The 18,065-nt window shown below is 43.2% G+C and overlaps 1 protein-coding gene across 2 annotated transcripts in view; it reads left to right on the forward strand.

Moving 5' to 3' along the window:
* The window catches only part of LOC101002304 (serine protease 44), a 41,771-nt gene extending 24,697 nt beyond the window's left edge, over positions 1-17,074 (forward strand). The window contains exons 2-7 of one of the 2 annotated variants that reach the window (XM_009200944.4): positions 13,027-13,250; positions 13,400-13,624; positions 13,828-13,984; positions 14,369-14,631; positions 15,389-15,549; positions 16,116-17,074. In XM_009200944.4, the coding sequence (XP_009199208.2) occupies positions 13,157-13,250; positions 13,400-13,624; positions 13,828-13,984; positions 14,369-14,631; positions 15,389-15,549; positions 16,116-16,352 (1,137 nt within the window). In that variant the 5' untranslated portion in view covers positions 13,027-13,156 and the 3' untranslated portion in view covers positions 16,353-17,074. Of the gene's footprint in view, positions 1-13,026; positions 13,251-13,399; positions 13,625-13,827; positions 13,985-14,368; positions 14,632-15,388; positions 15,550-16,094 lie in introns of both variants that reach the window. The other variant, XM_009200945.4, reaches the window with a different exon arrangement.
* Positions 17,075-18,065: the final 991 nt, after the last annotated feature.

Consider the following 18,065-nt stretch of genomic DNA (forward strand, 5'->3'; position numbering starts at 1 on the left):
GTTGGATCTATTTGGTCTATTAGGTTTGTAGTATTATTCAAGACCACCATTGCTTTATTGTTTTTCTGTGTGTAGAATCTATCTACTATTGGCAGTGGGGTACTGAAGTTCCCTACTATTATTGTGTTACTATTTACCCCTCTATTTTGTTAATATTGCTTCATACAATTAGGTGCTCTAAATATTGGGGCACATACATACACAGGTAGAAATATATTTTCCAATTGTTATACCCTCTTAATGAATTGGTCCCTTTAACATTATATAGTGACCTTTGTCTCTTGAGGCAGTTTTTGAATGAAATTCTATTTTGTCTGATGTAAGTATAGCTACTTGTACTCTCTTTTGGTTACATATGCGTGGAATACCTTTTTCCATTTCTTCACTTTTCAGCTTATGAGTGTCCCTAAGGCTGAAGTGAGTAATTTGTAGGTAGCATATTGTTGGATCTTGTTTTTAAATTTGTTCAGCCATTCTGTTTGTTGATTGGAGAATTTAATTCATTCACATTTAAGGTAATTGTTGATAGGTAAGGACTTACTATTGCCATTTTGTTAATCCTTTTCTATTGTTTAGTTTTTTTTTCCTCTCTTGCTGTCTTCCTTTGTGATTTGTTGATTTTTTTGTAATGGTATGCTTTCGTTTCCTTTCTATTTATTTTTTGCAGGTCTAGTAGAGGTTTTTCTTTGTGGTTACTATGAGGTTTATATAAAATATTTTAAAGTTATAACATTCTATCTTAACCTAGTAACAATTTAATTTCAATTTTATGCAAAACTGTACACTTTTGCTTCTCCCCCATCTCCACATTTTATGCTATGTCACACTTTACATCTTTTAATGTTATGTACCCATTAACAAATTATTGTAACTATAGTTATTTTTAATCTTTTTGTCTTTTACTTTATATTTTAGATTTCAAAGTGATTTATACACCATCATTCCAATATTTAGATTTGATGTTATACTTACCTTTACCAGTGAGTTTTATATGTTCATGTTTTCATATTGCTACTTAACATTCTTCTGTTTCAACTTGAAGAACTTCTTTTCCTTTTTCTTTTTTCTTTCTTTCTTTCTTTTTTTTTTTGAGACAGAGTCTCGCTCTGTTGGTCAGGCTGGCGTGCAGTGGCACTGTCTCAGCTCACTGCAACCTCTGCTTCCCGGGCTCAAGCAATTCTCCTGCTTCAGCCTCCCGAGTAGCTGGGATTACAGGGTTGTGTCACTAAGCCCAGCTAATTTTTGTATTTTTAGTAGAGACAGGATTTCACCATGCTAGCCAGGCTGGTCTTGAACTTCTGACCTCAGGTAATCCACCCGCCTCAGCCTCTCAACGTGTTGTGATTACAGGTGTGAGCCACTGGGCCCAACCTTTAGCTTTTCTTGTAAGGCAGGTTTGTGGTAATGAACTCCCTCAGCTTTTGTTTGTCTGTGAATGTCTTTATTTCTCCTTCATTTCTGAATTACAGCCCTGCTGGCAATCGTATTCTTGGTTGGCAGCTCTTTTTTTTCTTTTAGCACTTTAAATCTTTCACCCACCACCCCCTAGCCTACAGGTTTTTACTGAAAAGTATACTGATATCCTTATGAGGGTTCTGTCCTGCTATGGTTTGAATGTGTCCCCACAAAAGCATGTGTTAGTAACTTAATCCCCAGTGCAACAGTGTTAAGAAGCATGACCTTTGAGAGGTCATTAGGCTATGAAGACTCCACTTTCATGAATGGATTAATGCTGATTATGAAAGGGTTTGAGGCTTCTAGTTTGATCTCTTTTGCTCTCTTGCTATGTGATGCCTTCTGCCATGTTAGGATGTAGCAGAACGACCTTCCCAGCTGCCAAAGCACCTTGATGTTGAACTTCCCAGCCTCTAGAACTGTGGGAAATAAATTTCTTTTCTTTATAAATTACCCAATCTGTGGTATTCTGTTATAGCAACACAAATGGGCTAAGACACTTTGTGATTAATCTCTTCTCTCTTATGCTTTCATGGTTTTTTGTCTTAGGCATTTGATAATTTGAATACGCAATCAAGCCTTCAAGTTTGTGATTTCTGCATCCATGGATTCAACCAACCACAGATTGAAAATATTAAAAAATAATAATAATAATGCAACAATAAAAGCTAATACAAATATAACAACTATTTACATAGCATTTACATTGTATTAGGTATCATAAGTAATCCTGAGATAATTTAAAGTATATGGAAAGTTGTGCATAGGTTACATGTGAATACTATGCATTTTATTTAAGGGACTTGAGCATCCATGGATTCTGGTATCTGTGGATGGTCTGGAACCAATCTTCCATGGAGACAGAAAGACCACTGTAATGTGTCTCAGGATATTCTTCTTTTGGTTGATCTTGCTTGGGATCCTTTAGGCATCAGGAATCATTAATTAAACTACATTTAGTTAAACCTTCTGCCCCTTTCTCTTTTTATTCTTCTTTTGGAACTCCCATAATTCATAAATACATATTGATGGTACCCCATAGATCTCTTATTTTTTATTTTTTAATTTTTTTAAGATGAAGTCTCAGTCTGTCACCCAGGCTACAGTGCAGTGGTGCAATCTTGGCTCACTGCAACCTCCACCTCCTGGGTTCCAGTGATTCTCCTACCTCAGCCTCCCGAGTAGCTGAGACTACAAGTGTGCGCCACCATGCCTGGCTAATACTTATATTTTTGGTAGAGTCGGGGTTTCACTATGTTGGTCAGGCTGGTCTCGAACTCCTGACCTCAAGTAATCCACCTGCCTCGGCCTCCCAAAGTGCTGGAATTACAGATGTGAGTCACTGCACTCAGCCCCTTTATTCTTTTTACTTCTCTTGTATTTTTATTTCTCTAGTGGCTAATTTCAAATGACATATCACTGAGTTCACTGATTTTTTTCTTCTACATGATCTCTTCTGCTGTTAAAATTTTGTATTGACTTTTCAGCTCTGTCATTGTGTTCTTCAGCTCCAGGACTTTTTATCATTTTAATTTCTTTATTAAATGTCTCATTCTGTTCATACATGATTTTGTTGAGTTGTCTATTTGTGCTCTCTTGCATCTCACTGAGCATCTTTAAGATGGTTATTTTAAATTATTCGTCAGGCAATTCGTAGATCTCCATTTTTGTGGGGTCAGCTACTGGAGCTTTATTGGTTTCCTTTGCTTGTGTTAGTCATGTTAGCCTGACACTTTGTTATCCATGCAGAATTTTCTGTAGAATTCTGTAAAAATTTCTGTGAAATTCTGTAGAATTTTCTACATACAAGATTCATCTCTGTATAGAGATAGTTTTATTTCTTCCTTTTCAATCTGGATGCTTTTCATTTATTTTTCTTGCCTGTTGACCTTGCTAGACCTGCCAGTACAATGTTGAATGGAAGTGCGAAAGGAGACATCCTTGACTTTTTCCTGATCTTAGGGTGAAAGTATCCATTCTTTCACTATTAAGTATGATTTTACCTGTGGGGATTTCATAGATGCCTTTTTATCAAGTTTAGGAAATTTCTTTCTATCCCTATTTTGTTGAATGTTTTATCATGAAAGGGCATTAGATATTTTCACAGGTCTTTTAAAATCCTATTAATGTGGTATATTATACTGATTGATTCTCGGATGTTATACTAAAGTTGTATTCCTAGGATAAAGTCCACTGGTCATGGTGTTGATAGTGTATAACCTTTTATATTTATTGTTGCATTCAGTTTGCTGTTATTTTATTGAGAATTACTACATCTAAATTCATTCTTAAGAAATACTGGTCTATATATTTTTATTTTTATTTTTTGAGATGGAGTTTCACTCTTGTCACCCAGGCTGGAGGACAATGGCATGATCTTGGCTTACTCCACTTCCCGGGTTCAAGTGATTCTCCTGCCTCAGCCTCCTGAGTAGCTGGGATTACAGACACGTGCCACCATGCCCAGCAAATTTTTGCATTTTTAGTAGAGGTGGGGTTTCACCATATTGGTCAGGCTGGTCTCGAACTCCTCACCTCAGGTGATCCCCCAGCCCTGGCCTCCCAAAGTGCTGGGATTATAGACGTGAGCCACCACACTTGGCCTGGTCTATATTTTATTCCTTTCATTTTTATTTTTTCCTTTCTTTTCCACAGACTCAATAATTTTTTTTTTTTTTTTTTTTTTTTGAGACAGGGTCTGGCTCCATCCCCCAGGATGGAGTGCAGTGGCACACTCTCAGCTCACAGCAACCTCTACCTCTTTGGCTTAAATCATCCTGCCTCCTCAACCTCCCAAGTAGCTGGGACTACAGGAGCATCCCATGACGCCTGGCTAATTTTTGTATTTTTTGTAGAGATAGGGTTTCATCATGTTGCCTAGGCTGCTCTCAAACTCCTGGGGTCAAGTGATCCTCCTGCCTTGGCCTCCCAAAGTGCTGGGATTTTAGGTGTGAGCCACCATGCCCAGCTCACAGTTGCTTTGAAATGTCTGGATCCTTAAACGTCTGGCTCTCCAATGGGAAAAAAAGGGAAAAAAGAAATACAAACAAATACGCAGGTGCTGTTCCTTTAAATCTCCTGAAAGCTGTGTCAGCCAGTGGCAGTTGAATCAATGGTGGCTAGTCTGTGTGCTTACACCTCAGTGATCAAAAGCAGCAATAAGCTACAGAACACTGACTCCTGTTACTTGGAGGAGAAGGTTGTTATTGCCCATTCTGGCTCCAGTAAGCTGCACCAGGAACATGGGCATAGTTGCCTGCTGTGAGACTAGGAGTAAGGGGTGTTTAGCTGCTATCATGTTTAAAGCTTAAATTGGTAGAAACTAACTAATCTACTAGCCAAGTTTTCTCCTTGAAGCTGTAAGGGTTCAAATAGACTCCAGACTCTAGTTACTTCAAACAGTTCCTGCCAATACAATTGTCATCTAGGTAAGGAGTTATATTCCTGGAATTTCCTACTCTGCCATCTTCCCTGACATAACTCCCCATATTTTTTATTTTTAAAGGATACTTGAGTTGCATATAGAATTCTTGGTTGACAGTCTTTTTCTTTCAGAACTTTAAATGTGTCACCCAACTGCCTTCAGACTCCATACCTTCCGATGAGAAGTCAGCTCATAATCTTATTGGGGATTCCATGTATGTGATGAATTGCTTCCCTGTTGCTGCTTTGAAGAGTCTCTCTTTGTCATTGTTATGCAACTCTTTGCTTATAAAATTCTGAAATGTGCATATCTTCAAGTTTATTTGGAATTCATTGATGTGTAGATTCATGTGTTTCATCAAATCTGAGACATTTTAGGCAATTATTTCTTTAGCTATCTTTTCTTCCCCCTTTCTCTCCTCTTTGTATAGAACTTCCATTATATTATGTTGACATACTTAATGGTGTCCCACAGGTTTCTGAAGTCCTGTTTATTTTTCGTCATTATTTTACTTGTCTGCTTTCCAGAGTAGATAATCTTAAGTGACCTATCTTTAAGTTCACTGATTCTTCTGCCAGCTCATGTTTACTTTTGAGCTCCTCCTGTGAATTTGCATTTCAGTATTTGTAATTTCCAACTCTAGATTTTCTATTTAAAAAAAATCATTTCTCTTTGGTAGTATTTTTATTTTGTGAGATGGCATTTTCATACTTTCCTTAATTCTGTAGACAGCATACTTTAGTTCTTTGAACACATTTAAAATAGCTTACTTAAATTGTTTGTCTAGTAAGTTCAGCTTCTGGGCTTCCTAGTGGCAGTTTCGTTTGACTTCTTTCCCTATTCTCCCACCCTTGGTACAGGCCATACTTTTTTGTTTCTTTGCCTGTCACATAATTTTTTTTTTTTTTTTTTTGAGACGGAGTCTCACTGTGTCTCCCAGGCTGGAGTGCAGTGGCGCGATCTCGGCTCACTGCAAGCTCCGCCCCCCGGGTTCACGCCATTCTCCCGCCTCAGCCTCCCAAGTAGCTGGGACTATAGGCGCCCGCAATTTTTTTAACAGAACAGTTTAAATACTACATGTTGTAACTATGGAAATCACATTCTCACCTTCCTCAGGTTTTGTTATTGTTACTATTTGTTGTTGCTGCTGCTGTGTGTTTCATTAGTGACTTTTCTAAACTAACTCTGTAAGGCTCTTCTTTGTCATATATGGCCATGAAATCTCTGCTTGTTAGCTTTAGTGCTCAGCTAATAATTAGATAGAGATTTTCTTAAATGCCTTGAATCAACAAATTTTCCAGCCTGTGCTAAGGAGCTCTGTTTGTTGGGGCATGTCTACAACACTTCAGTTTGCCCTAGCATTCTTAGCTTTCATTTCTGACATGCATAGACACTCAAAGCTAGCTGGAGGTGAGAGATTAAGGTCTTCTCAGGTCTTTCCTAAATATATATACAGTTCCAACATCTACGTCATATCTGAGTCTAGTACTGATTATTGCTTTTTCTTAGACTGTGTTTTTTTTTGCCTTCTGATTTGCCTTGTAATTTTTGTTGAAAGTTAGACATTCGGCCGGGCGCGGTGGCTCAAGCCTGTAATCCCAGCACTTTGGGAGGCCGAGGCGGGTGGATCACGAGGTCAGGAGATCGAGACTATCCTGGCTAACATGGTGAAACCCCGTCTCTACTAAAAATACAAAAAACTAGCCGGGCGTGGTGGCGGGCGCCTGTAGTCTCAGCTACTTGGGAGGCTGAGGCGGGAGAATGGCATGAACCCGGGAGGCGGAGCTTGCGGTGAGCCGAGATCACGCCACTGCACTCCAGCCTGGGAGCACAGCGAGACTCCTTCTCAAAAAAAAAAAGAAAGTTAGACATTCTCCATTTCTGTTACTGTATCAGGAGATAACTAATATAAATATTTTCTATGCTTGGAGAAAAACACAGGCTTCCTTCTGCTTGGTGGTTATTACGGAGATTTGTGATACTCTAATAAGGAATGGGCTGTGCTTTAATTTGTTGTTGTAGCTACCAGAGTTGAATTTTTTTGTGGCTATGGGCACCAGAGATTTAAAATTCTGTCAGTGATACCTTGCTTTTGCCTCTTCCACTTGGCTTTTGGTCTTCTCTTTGTGCTGTTATCCTGGAGAACTTTGTAGTTCTTGCAGCTGCATGTGATACTATACCACTTCACATTTAGGACACAAAACTTATGACATATTTCTTTTTTCTTTCTTTTTTTTGTTTTTTCAATTAGTTTTCTCAGATTGAAAACAACATATTTGCCAGGCACGGTGGCTCACGCCTGTAATCCCAGCACTTTGGAAGGCTGAAGTGGTGGATCACCTGAGGTTAGGAGTTTGAGACCAGCCTGGCCAACATGGTGAAACCCTGTCTCTACTAAAATACGGGCACCTGTAATCCCAGCTACTCGGGAGGTTGAGGCAGGAGAATTGCTTGAACCTGGGAGGCGGAGGTTGCAGTGAGCCAAGATTGTGCCATTGCACTCCAGCCTGGGCAACAAGAGTGAAACTCCGTCTCAAAAAAAAAAAAAAAACCACACACACACACAAAAAACATATTTATATTTCTCTCTCTCCTGATCTTTGTGCTACTGTCATACATCTTCTTGCATACATGTTACAAACCTCACTGTACATTGTTAGTTTTGTTTAAGTAGTCAATTCAATTATCTTTTAAAGGTATTTACATAAAAAAAAAGTATCTTACATATTTCCTGTGTAGTTATCTTTCCCAGCACTCTTCATTTCTTTACGTAAATCCAGATTTTCATCTGGATTAGTGTTCCTTCTGTCTGAATGATTTTAACTTTTTTATAGTGCAGGTCTGCTGGTGATAGTCTTTCATCTTATGCATGTCTGAAAAAAATCTATATTTTGCCTTCATTTTTGAAATAAAATTCTACAAGTTCTTTTCTTCCAGCACTTAAAAAATGGTGCTCAACTGTCTTCCTGCTTGTATAGCTTCTGATGAGAAATCTACTGTCATCCTTATCTTTGTTCTTCTGCACTTACTTTATCACTGGTTTTAAGCAAGTTAATTAAGTTGTGCTTTGGTTTAGTTTTACACACACACACACACACATATATACTTTTTTTTACATATATATATATACACACACACATAGAGACTTTTTTTTTTTTGATGGAATATCTCTCTGTCGTTCAAGCTGGAGTGCAGTGGTGCGATCTTGGTTCACTGCAACCTCCGCCTCTCGGGTTTAAGCAATTCTCCTGCTTCAGCCTCCCGAGTAGCTGGAACTACAGGTGCGTGCCACCACATCCAGCTAGTTTTCATGTTTTTAATAGAGACAGGCTTTCACCATGTTGGCCAGGCTGTTCTCAAATGCCTGACCTCAGGTGATCTGCCCACGTCGGCCTCCCAATGTGCTGGGATTACAGGCACGAGCCACCACTCCCGGCCTGGTTTAGTTTTCTTCATGTTTCCTTCTTTGGTGTTCATTGAGCTTACTAGATTTGTGGGGTTATAGTTTTTATCAAATTAAAAACGTCTGAACATTATTTCTTTAAATATTTTTGTCAAAATACTCACACATTAGGACACAGCTCACTGATGTTCTCTCTCTCTTTTTTTTCCTCTTTCATTTTGAATTTTTTTCTCTTTTTTTGAGATGCAGTTTCCTTCTTGTTGCCCAGGCTGGAGTGCAATGGAGCAATCTCGGCTCACCGCAACCTCCGCCTCCTGGGTTCAAGCAATTCTCGTGACTCAGCCTCCCAAGTAGCTGGAGTTACAGGCATGCACCACCATGCCCGGCTAATTTTTATGTTGGTCAGGCTGGTCTCGAACTTCCAACCTCAGGTGATCCACCCTCCTCGGCCTCCCAAAGTGCTGGGGTTACAGGCATGGGCCACTGAGCCTGGTCAAATTTTTTTAATTGTTAGGTTTTCAAGTTTACTAATCTTTTCTTCCACAAAGTTTAATATGCTACTAATCCCATGAGTGTATTTCTAACATACATGGTAGTTTTCATTTTTAGAAGTTTGATTTGGGTCATTTTTCATCTTAGATATCTCTCCTGAACTTTTTGAATATATATGTATATGTATAACTTAGAGTTATAATGACTGTTTTAATGCTCCTGCCTGAGCATTTAACATCTGTGTCAGTTTGGAGAAGATAAAATTAATTGATGATTCCCATCATTATCAGTTATATTTTCATGCTTCTTGCATGTTGGGTATTCTTTGATTGGATATTGAATATTGTGACTTTTACCTTGTTGGCTGTTTGATATTTTCATATTCTCATAAATATTCTTGAGCTTTGTTTTGGGATGCATTTAAATTACTTGGAAACTGTTTGATCTTTTCAGATCTTGCTTTTAAGATTTTTTTAAGCAGGACAATTCTCAGTCTAGGCCTAATGATTCCCCATTGCTGAGGCAAGACCTTCCTGGATACTCCACCCAGTGCTCTGTGAATCTTGAGTTATTTTGTCCAACTAATGGAAGCAGGCTCTATTCTTGGCCCTGTGTGGGCACCAGGCATTGTTACTTCTTTTTTTTTTTTTTTTTGAGACGGAGTCTCGTGCTGTGTCACCCAGGCTGGAGTGCAGTGGCGCGATCTCGGCTCACTGCAAGCTCCGCCTCCCAGGTTCAGGCCATTCTCCTGCCTCAGCCTCCGAGTAGCTGGGACTACAGGCGCCCGCCACCACGCCCGGCTAGTTTTTTGTATTTTTAGTAGAGACGGGGTTTCACCATGTTAGCCAGGATGGTCTCGATCTCCTGACCTCGTGATCCACCCGCCTCGACCTCCCAAAGTGCTGGGATTACAGGCTTGAGCCACCGCGCCCGGCCAGCATTGTTACTTCTAATTCTTTTCCGTGGTTATCAGGTTGTTTCCTCACAGACATGCACTGACCAATACTCAGTTTAATACTTAAGGGGGAGTATTTCTGTTGCTATAAAGGAATACCTGAGGCTGGGTAATTTATAAGAAAAAGAGGTTTATTTGGCTCATGGTTCTCTAGGCTGTAAAGAAGCATGGTGCCAGCATCTGCTTCTGATGAGAGCCTCAGGCTTCCTCCTCTCATGGCAGAAGGCAAAGGGGAGCTAGTATGTAGAAATCACATGGCAAGAGAGGAAGCAAGAGAGGGGACGTGGATGTGCCAGGCTCTTTTTAACAACCAGCTCTCTTGGCAGCTACTATAGTGAGAACTCACTCACTCCTCCTCTTCCAAGAAGGGTATTAATCTATTCATGAGAGATCTACCCCTGTGACCCTGACACATACCATTAGGCCCCACTTCCAGCACCGGGGATCAAATTTCAACATGAGAAGTGGAGGGGACAAACCTCCAAACTACAGCAGGGAACCTCTGCAAATCTTTGTGTTCTTTCTTTGTGCGACTCTCTCCTCTGCAGTATTTTATCAACATAGCTGCCTCCGTGTCCCTGGCCTCTCAGCAATACCTGCTCACATCCAGGAGCCTGGTGGATTCTGCCTGCGTTCTCCTTCTCTGTACTGTGGCCTGGAAATTCTCTCAGTCATAAACCTGAGACAATCATAGGGCTTACTCCATTTGTTCCCCATCTATTAGGGATTCTGTTTTTTTTGGTTGGTGTCCAGTGCCTTAAAAACTATTGTTTCAGATTTTTGTCCATTTTTGGTTGTTTCAGGTGGGAAGGTCAGTCTTTTTATATTCCACCGCCAGAAGGAGAAGTCAGCATTCAATAACTTCTTTCTTTCTTCTTTCTCTCTCTCTCCTCTCTCTCTTTTTCTTTTTTTTTTTTTTTCGAGTCTTGCTCTGTTACCCAGACTGGAGTGCAGTGGTACAATCATAGCTTACTATAACTTCAACCTCCTAGGCTCAAGTGATCCTCTTGCCTCAGCCTCCTGAGTAGCTAGGACTACAGGCATACACTACTATGCTCAGCTAATTTATTTTATTTTATTTGATTCAGAGACAGGGTCTCACTATGTTGCCTAGGCTGGTCTCAAACTCCTGGGCTCAAGCAATCCTCCTGCCTCAGCTGCCCAAAGTGTTGGGATTATAAGCATGAGCCACAGTTTCCAGCCAATATTCCTTTATAGTTAAAAATATCTATCATAGGTAATTAAAAAATATCTCTTTAAGTTGCTTTCCCTTTTTCATTTTGTATTTTGCTTTTTTTTCTTTTATCTTAATCTTACTAGAATGTTGTCTATTTTATTAGGCTTTTCAAATAACAAAATTCTGATTGTGCTAATTCGCTCCATAATTTTTTCTCTATTTATTGATTTCCTTTTTTTTTTTTTTTTTTTTTAAGAGAGAGGGTGTCACTTTATCACCCAGGCTGAAGTGCAGCAGCCTGATCATAGCTCACTGTACCCTTGAACTCATGGGTGCAAATGATTCTCCTGTCTCATCCTCCCAAGTAGCTGGGACTATAGGTGCACGCCACCATACCTAATGGTTTTTTTTATTTTTAGTAGTGACAGGGTCTATGTTGCCAGGCTGGTCTTGAACTCCTGGGCTCAAGCAATTCTCCCACCTCAGCCTCCCAAAGTGTTGGTGTTACAGGCCTGAGACACTGTGCCTGGCTACTTTATTGATTTCTGTCTCCTTTTTCCATTATTTTCTCCTTTGTCTCAAATTCTTTCTTTGAGTTTACTCCATTGATCCTTTTAACTTTCTGAGTTGGATGTTTAGCTCATTTGCTATCAGTCTTTCTTTTCTGATCTTGTCAAAGCTGTAAATTACTTTCTGGGACTGGTCTATCTGCATCACATATGCTTTGATATGTAGTGTTTTCATTGGCAGTCACCTCTAAATGTTTATTATTTCCCTCATGATTTTCTTTTTATAGGAGAATCACTTAGAAGGGTTTTGTTTTTGTTTCAGAAAGATGGGATTTTTTAATATGTTAAAAACTGATTTTAATATTATTGACTTGTTACTCAAGAACAGAATCTATATGCCAATGCTTCCCTGGAGTTTGTTGTTCTCTGTGGCATCATTTCTGAATGTGCCCTTTGTGGTCATTGAGCAAGGGTTCTCTGTCGGTAGTTGTAAATTTTATTATACAGCTAAGGTGAAGATTATTAATTGTAATAGTCAAATCTTCTTCATGTTTGCTTAATTTTGTCTGTGTAATCCAGCAGTTTCTTAAGGGGAAAACTCCAGTCTCCCATTAATTGGTCACCTGTTTCTTTGTGTATTATAGGCTTTTCTCTGCATCTTCTTGATCATTTCTTATTTTTACTTTATATAATAAGATTCCTCTTTGTCCCTTTATCATGATCTTGCCTTAAATACTATGATCTAGGAAGAAAATTGCTATACCACTTACTTTGTGTTTCAGATTTGCTTGGTATTTCTTTTTCTATCCCCCCTTTCCAATTTATCTGTATCTTTTTGTTTTAAATTTGTCTCTTCATATAGTATATTTCTGGATGATATCTTTTTTCTCTAATTATAAAGTCTTTGTTTTGTTTGTTTTTTTTCAACACATTTACATGTAACACAATTGCTATTGTATTAGGATTGATTATAGCCATCTTGTTTTGTGTTTTCTATTTATCATACTTTGTTCTGTTTTGTTTTGTTTTAAAGAGATGGCATTTCAATATATTGTCCAGGCTGTAGGCAAACCCCGGGGCTGCAGAGACCCTTCCGCTGCAGCAGCCTTCGGAGTAGCTGGAACCCCAGGCAGCAGGCCAGCAGGCTCTTTCTGTTTCACTTGAAATCTTCCACTGGGTACACTGTATTTTCTGCTGCTTTGAAGGGTATCCAGTGATTAGATTACACTCAACTTGGGCCGGGCGCAGTGGCTTACCCCTATAGTCCCAGCACTTTGGGATGCCGAAGCAGGAGGATCACGTGAGGTCAGGAGTTTGAGAACAGCCTGGGCAACATGGTGAAACTCCATCTCTACTAAAAATACAAAAATTAGCCAGGCGTCGTGGCCCGCACCTGTGATCCTAGCTACTTGGGAGGCTGAGGCAGGAGAATCGCTTGAACCTGGGAGGTGGAGGCTGCAATGATCTGAGATCATGCCACTACACTCTAGCCTGGGCGAAAGAGCGAGACTCCATTGAAAAAAAAAATTACACTCAACCGGGTAATCCAGGAAAATCTCTGTCTTAAGGTTCACAAGACGAATAACATATTGAAAGCCGCTTCCTTCACAGCACTACCCGGATTCGTTTTTGCTGAGTGACTGGGGATCGCGAGAGCCGCCTCAGGTCTCTGCTGGCACACCGGGTTCCGGCCAACACCAGGACCAGGGCGCAGCCGCCGCGAGGCGTGCTGACTGTGCCCATGGCGTCCCAGGATGGCCTACGCAGGGGCCGTGGAGGCACACGCCTGAGCCTCCATTTCCTGATCTGGCTTCAGCTTCTTCAGCCCCTGCTCAGTGAGGCCGGGAGTGGACAGGGCAGGGCGGGGCGTGGCTGCGCCCACGCTGGGTGTGGGGTGGCAGTGGGGGTGCTGTGGGAACAGGCAGACGCGGACGAGGCGCCGTCAGGCCAGCTCCTGTTTGCCACGGGTCCCCGTCTTCACCAGGTGAGCCATACCGACCCGAGGAGGATTCCAGAGTGAACCTGGCAAGCCCAGAAGCCCGGACGCCTCCTGTGCACCCGAAATTCCCCAAAATTCCAGAAACCTCTGTAGCTCCAGGGACTTCAGCGCCTGCAGGGCCTCCAGGATCCTGGGTTACTTCAGCATCTACAGTGGGAGAAGCCTTGGAATCCGACGGGATCTCTGACCTTGGAAGGCAGTTTTCTCAGGGTATTGTTTCTGGTGCTAGATCTGTCCTGGCCTGCCTGGGAGGTCAAAGGGGACGCAGCCTGGCTCAGGGAGGTTGAGGGCAAGACCCTGACCTACAGGATTTGAGAGAGAGGATAACCCGCCTCCGCCCTGGGCAGCCTGGTGGGGGTGAGGGGAAGGTAGTGGCTTCACTTCCAGTCCCCTCTCTTTACTGAGCCCACCAGCCTGTGGCCACCGTGTTTCAAGGATAATTGGAGGATTGCCAGCCCTAAACAGGAAGTGGCCCTGGCAGGTAAGCCTCCAGACCGAGGACAAACACCTCTGCGGAGCTTCCCTCATCGACAGGCGCTGGGTGCTCACTGCCGCCCACTGTGTCTTTAGGTGAGTGTTTGGGGCTCAGAGCTTGGGCCCTGATCAGGCTGCGGGACCTGGAGCCAGTCTGTCCCCCTCCCTGAACCTCCTCTTCCTCATCTGTAAAAGGGGGTGACAGCCCCATAGTTTTTATCCAGTCTGGGTGAGATCTGAGGATTTGCATTTCTAACAAGTTTCCAGGTGTTGCCACCGCCACCGCTGATCTGGGGACCACGGGCTAAAGTGGTCAGCGGTCCTGGGGGGATGTGGTTTGCAGGAAGGGAAGTGGCTGCTGGCTGGCATAGGAAGATGGGACCAGGCTGGGAAGCACCTGGAAGGTGTGGAAGGGGAGCATAGATGCCCCCCACCCCCGCTCCCCAGGATCTCTGTGAAGGCCATCTTTTCTCTTAACAGTGATTTGGAATACAAGGTGAAGCTGGGAGACACTAACTTGAATGCTGGTTCCGAAAACGCACTGGTGATCCCTGTTAAAGACATCATTTTTCCTAGCAATTTTGATTTTGCCAGTTTGACAAACGACATTGCCCTTGCTCTGCTTGCCTACTCTGTGAATTATTCCTCACGCATCCAGCCTGTGTGCCTCCCCAAAGAGCTTTTTGAAGTGGAAACTGGGACAGAGTGCTGGGTGACTGGATGGGGCCGAGTGTCAGAGAATGGTGAGACAGACAGGATGCTGAGGTGGGACAGCCTGGTGGGCTGGGCTTGATCTGCAAGCTATTGGGAGAGGCAGGGAAGCCATTTTCTAGCATGTGGGTGAGGGAGGAGGGTGGAGAAGATGCTGCCAGGAAGTAATTTAACAACTATGCTATGAATTTCTGTTGTCACATTGGGACCTGGGGGCTTGGGGGCCAGGTGTAGTGGGTTCTCTTCAGGGTGAATTTCAGCTCAGGGTGATGAGCTGTCTGCCAATAGGAGCCAACCACCACTAGAAGTTCCTGCCTTGATGGGTCGAACTTCTTCACCCTAGCAGTGTAGGCCAAGCCAGAGCAACCTTGCCAGTGAGGCTGTGGGGGCTCCCATCCTTAGGGAGAGGCACTACCTGTCCAAGAGTCTGTGATCCTGTTCTAGAAAGTAAAGATGCTTTACTGATGCACAGGACAGCCTGTCATTTCTGCTGATACTCAGAGTGACAGATACTTGGTTGTCATTTTTCAGGCTGACAAGGTCTTGCCTCTCTCCTGATCTGTTTTTCCTTTTACTGTCTTGATTTTGCTTCTTGTCCTTTCCTTTCTCCATGTCAACATCAGGCTCAAGTTTCCTTCTATGTCAAGTGGGGCCAATATCCACTGCCCTGACTTCCTTTAATTTGGGCAGTTGTGTTAAACACACTGATCAGGACTCAGAGTGGGCACTAGGGGCTCCTGTTATATCCCTTTGTGAAGATCCACTCTCTTGTAAATTGTCTCTTTGCAGTTTCAGGATCAGGGTCATTTGTTCTTCGGGAGGCTGAGCTAAACATTCTGCGTCATGAGCAATGTCGTGAGATGATCAAGAAGAAGAGTGTAGCCAAGAGTAAAATGGTCACGAGGGGGACCATCTGTGGCTATAATGACCAAGGGAAGGATTCCTGTCAGGTCAGTTCATGGGCCTCTTGCTACCTCAGCACTGTAGTTGTCTCCTCAAAGCTTCCTCATCCCCAGCCAGTAGGGCCTGGGTTATCTCCTAGCCTCTCCGTTACCCTTATTCATGGTAATGGGACATGAGGACAAGCCACCAAGGCTCTCCTGGACAGCCTACCTGATCCTTCAGGAGAGAGCAGCTGACACAGCCTGGAGTGGGAGGAGGGGTGAATCAGGCAGGTCCCACCAACAATACATGCTCCATGTCTTGAGCCCCTTCTGTGTGGCAGGCAGTGTACTCAGGTAAGCACCTGACTCATTATTGTCTCAGAGTAGGCACGATTCCATTATGTATATTCTGTTTTTTGAAACATACCTTTTTAGTAGGCACATGATTCTGGTTTATTGGAAATTGTCAATTCTCAGATCTCATATTGACAGATACCCAAGGCTAGGGAGGGTCTTAGGGGTTCCTGGGGAAGCCCCCTGAGTGCCTAGCTCTGCAGCCCATTGCAGTGCCATTAGCCTGCTCTGATGTGGATGCTATTTCTTTCCTACAGTGACTATCTTTCTTTTTCCAGGGAGATTCTGGGGGGCCCCTGGTCTGTGAATTAAATGGCACATGGTTCCAGGTGGGGATTGTGAGCTGGGGTGTTGGCTGCGGTCGCAAAGGATATCCTGGAGTTTACACAGAAGTTAGTTTCTACAAGAAATGGATTATTGATCACTTGAGACAAGCTTCCTGTCTGAATTCAGCAGACTCCCTCATCCTAGTCCTGTGTCTGATGATGCCCCTGGGCATCCTGGTGGCCCCGTGATCAGACCCCATTCCACTCTTCTGCTGTTTCGGAGTCTCACACTTAGGTGTCTTCTCTGACCAACCTCCCGCTCCTTCCCAATGCCCTTTCTGCAAATCCCAGTTGGAATCCACGGTCCCTCTGGAGATCCATACAATAGAGCATGGCAGGGAGACTGGGGCCTGGAACATGCCCCTGCCTGGTGCTCTGGTCACTTTCCTCAGTTACGCCTGCACCAGGGCTGTGCTCTGGCTGGTGGGAAGGAGGGAGTGAAGCGATTGCAGCTAGAGGGCCAGCTGCCCTGCCAGGTGGGCCATGGTGACTCATCAATATCTGTGGGAACATCTATCAAAGAAGAGACATCATCAATGGTGAAGCAAGCGTTCAACGTGGTTCTGGTGTCAGGGCTCCCACCTGAGACTCTGTGAAACCAGCCAGCTGGGTGATTGCTCAGAGAGAGTGAAGGAGGCGTTACCAGGTCCCTGCAGAGGTGTGAGGCCTGGGACTTCCACTCTGGCTCCACTGTCTGGGGCTGGGAGAAGATCCCCTGCAGCCCAGTGTGGATCCATCTGCGAGTGGACAGCCTCTGCCACACTAGTTCTTTTGGAGCAACCCATTCTTGGCATCCCCTTCCTCAGTGCCCTAGTGGCCACTTTCAGGGACACTGCAAGTTGTATTGAGTCTGTTATGGAGTATGGAGTTTTTAGAAATCAACTGAATAAATGTTTGGAGAGTCTCCTGTTTCTGAAGCTCTGCTCACTGGGGAGTTTGGTTGAATATAACATACTCCATAGAGAACTGGCTTCCCATTTAACTAAGGAAGCTATTTATGGTTCTTATTAAAACGTAGAAGGACAGGTGAGGCTCTGCCTCCTCAGACATGAACTCTAGGGATGGTTTTAGCCAATGGGTCTTGTTCCCTGTATGCCTGTTATAGCCATCAGCATCTCTGCAGGGAGCTCTGTAGTTGAGTTTAACAGTCTCTACAGTTAGGGATAGGGGATCAAGAGACACTGGAACTGGGCCCAGGAGTGAAGTTCGGGTGTGAGAAATATTCCTCCTCATCTTCTGCTTCTCCTTGCTGCTCCCTCCCACTTGGCTACCAAAGATGCGATCCCATCGGGAGAAGGGCAAGAGAGATTCACTGTAGTATACATAGGTTCCCTCTTCTCATTACAAAGTCTGGTGTCCTGGAGTCTCTCTGTCTAGCTGCTGATCAACCCCCTCCCAACCTCTTGCCCTTTGCCCTTCTAGGGTTGAATGTTTAACCCCCAGGTATGGGTGGGCTTCAGTGGACAGTCTGTATCAGTCCCTTCTGTTGCCTGAAGAAGGCTGAGGCCGAGAGACTGAGAGCTTACATCAAACCCAGTCTCTTAATGAATATAGCACCACCTGCTTTAAGAAACCACTGATTTATTCATAGATTAATAAAACAAATTTAACTTTTTTTTCCCTAGAACATCCCATTACAGTGTTCTTGGTCAGCAGATAGCTTTCTCCATCTCGTGGCTTGCTCTCAGTCCTGTAGTTAACGTTTTACCTGCATCAGAATCCCCTAAGGCTTGTGAAATACAGATTACTGGCCGTACAGTGGCTCATCCCTGTAATCCCAGCTACCTGGGAGACTAAGGCAGGAGGATCCCTTGAGGCCAGGAGCTTGAGACCAGCCTGAGCATGTAGCATGTCTCTTAAAAAAAATTAACTGGGCATGGTGGCCTGTGCCTGTAGTCCCAG

Source organism: Papio anubis, chromosome 2 (assembly GCF_008728515.1).
Source record: "Papio anubis isolate 15944 chromosome 2, Panubis1.0, whole genome shotgun sequence".
Taxonomy (NCBI): Eukaryota; Metazoa; Chordata; class Mammalia; order Primates; family Cercopithecidae; genus Papio; species Papio anubis.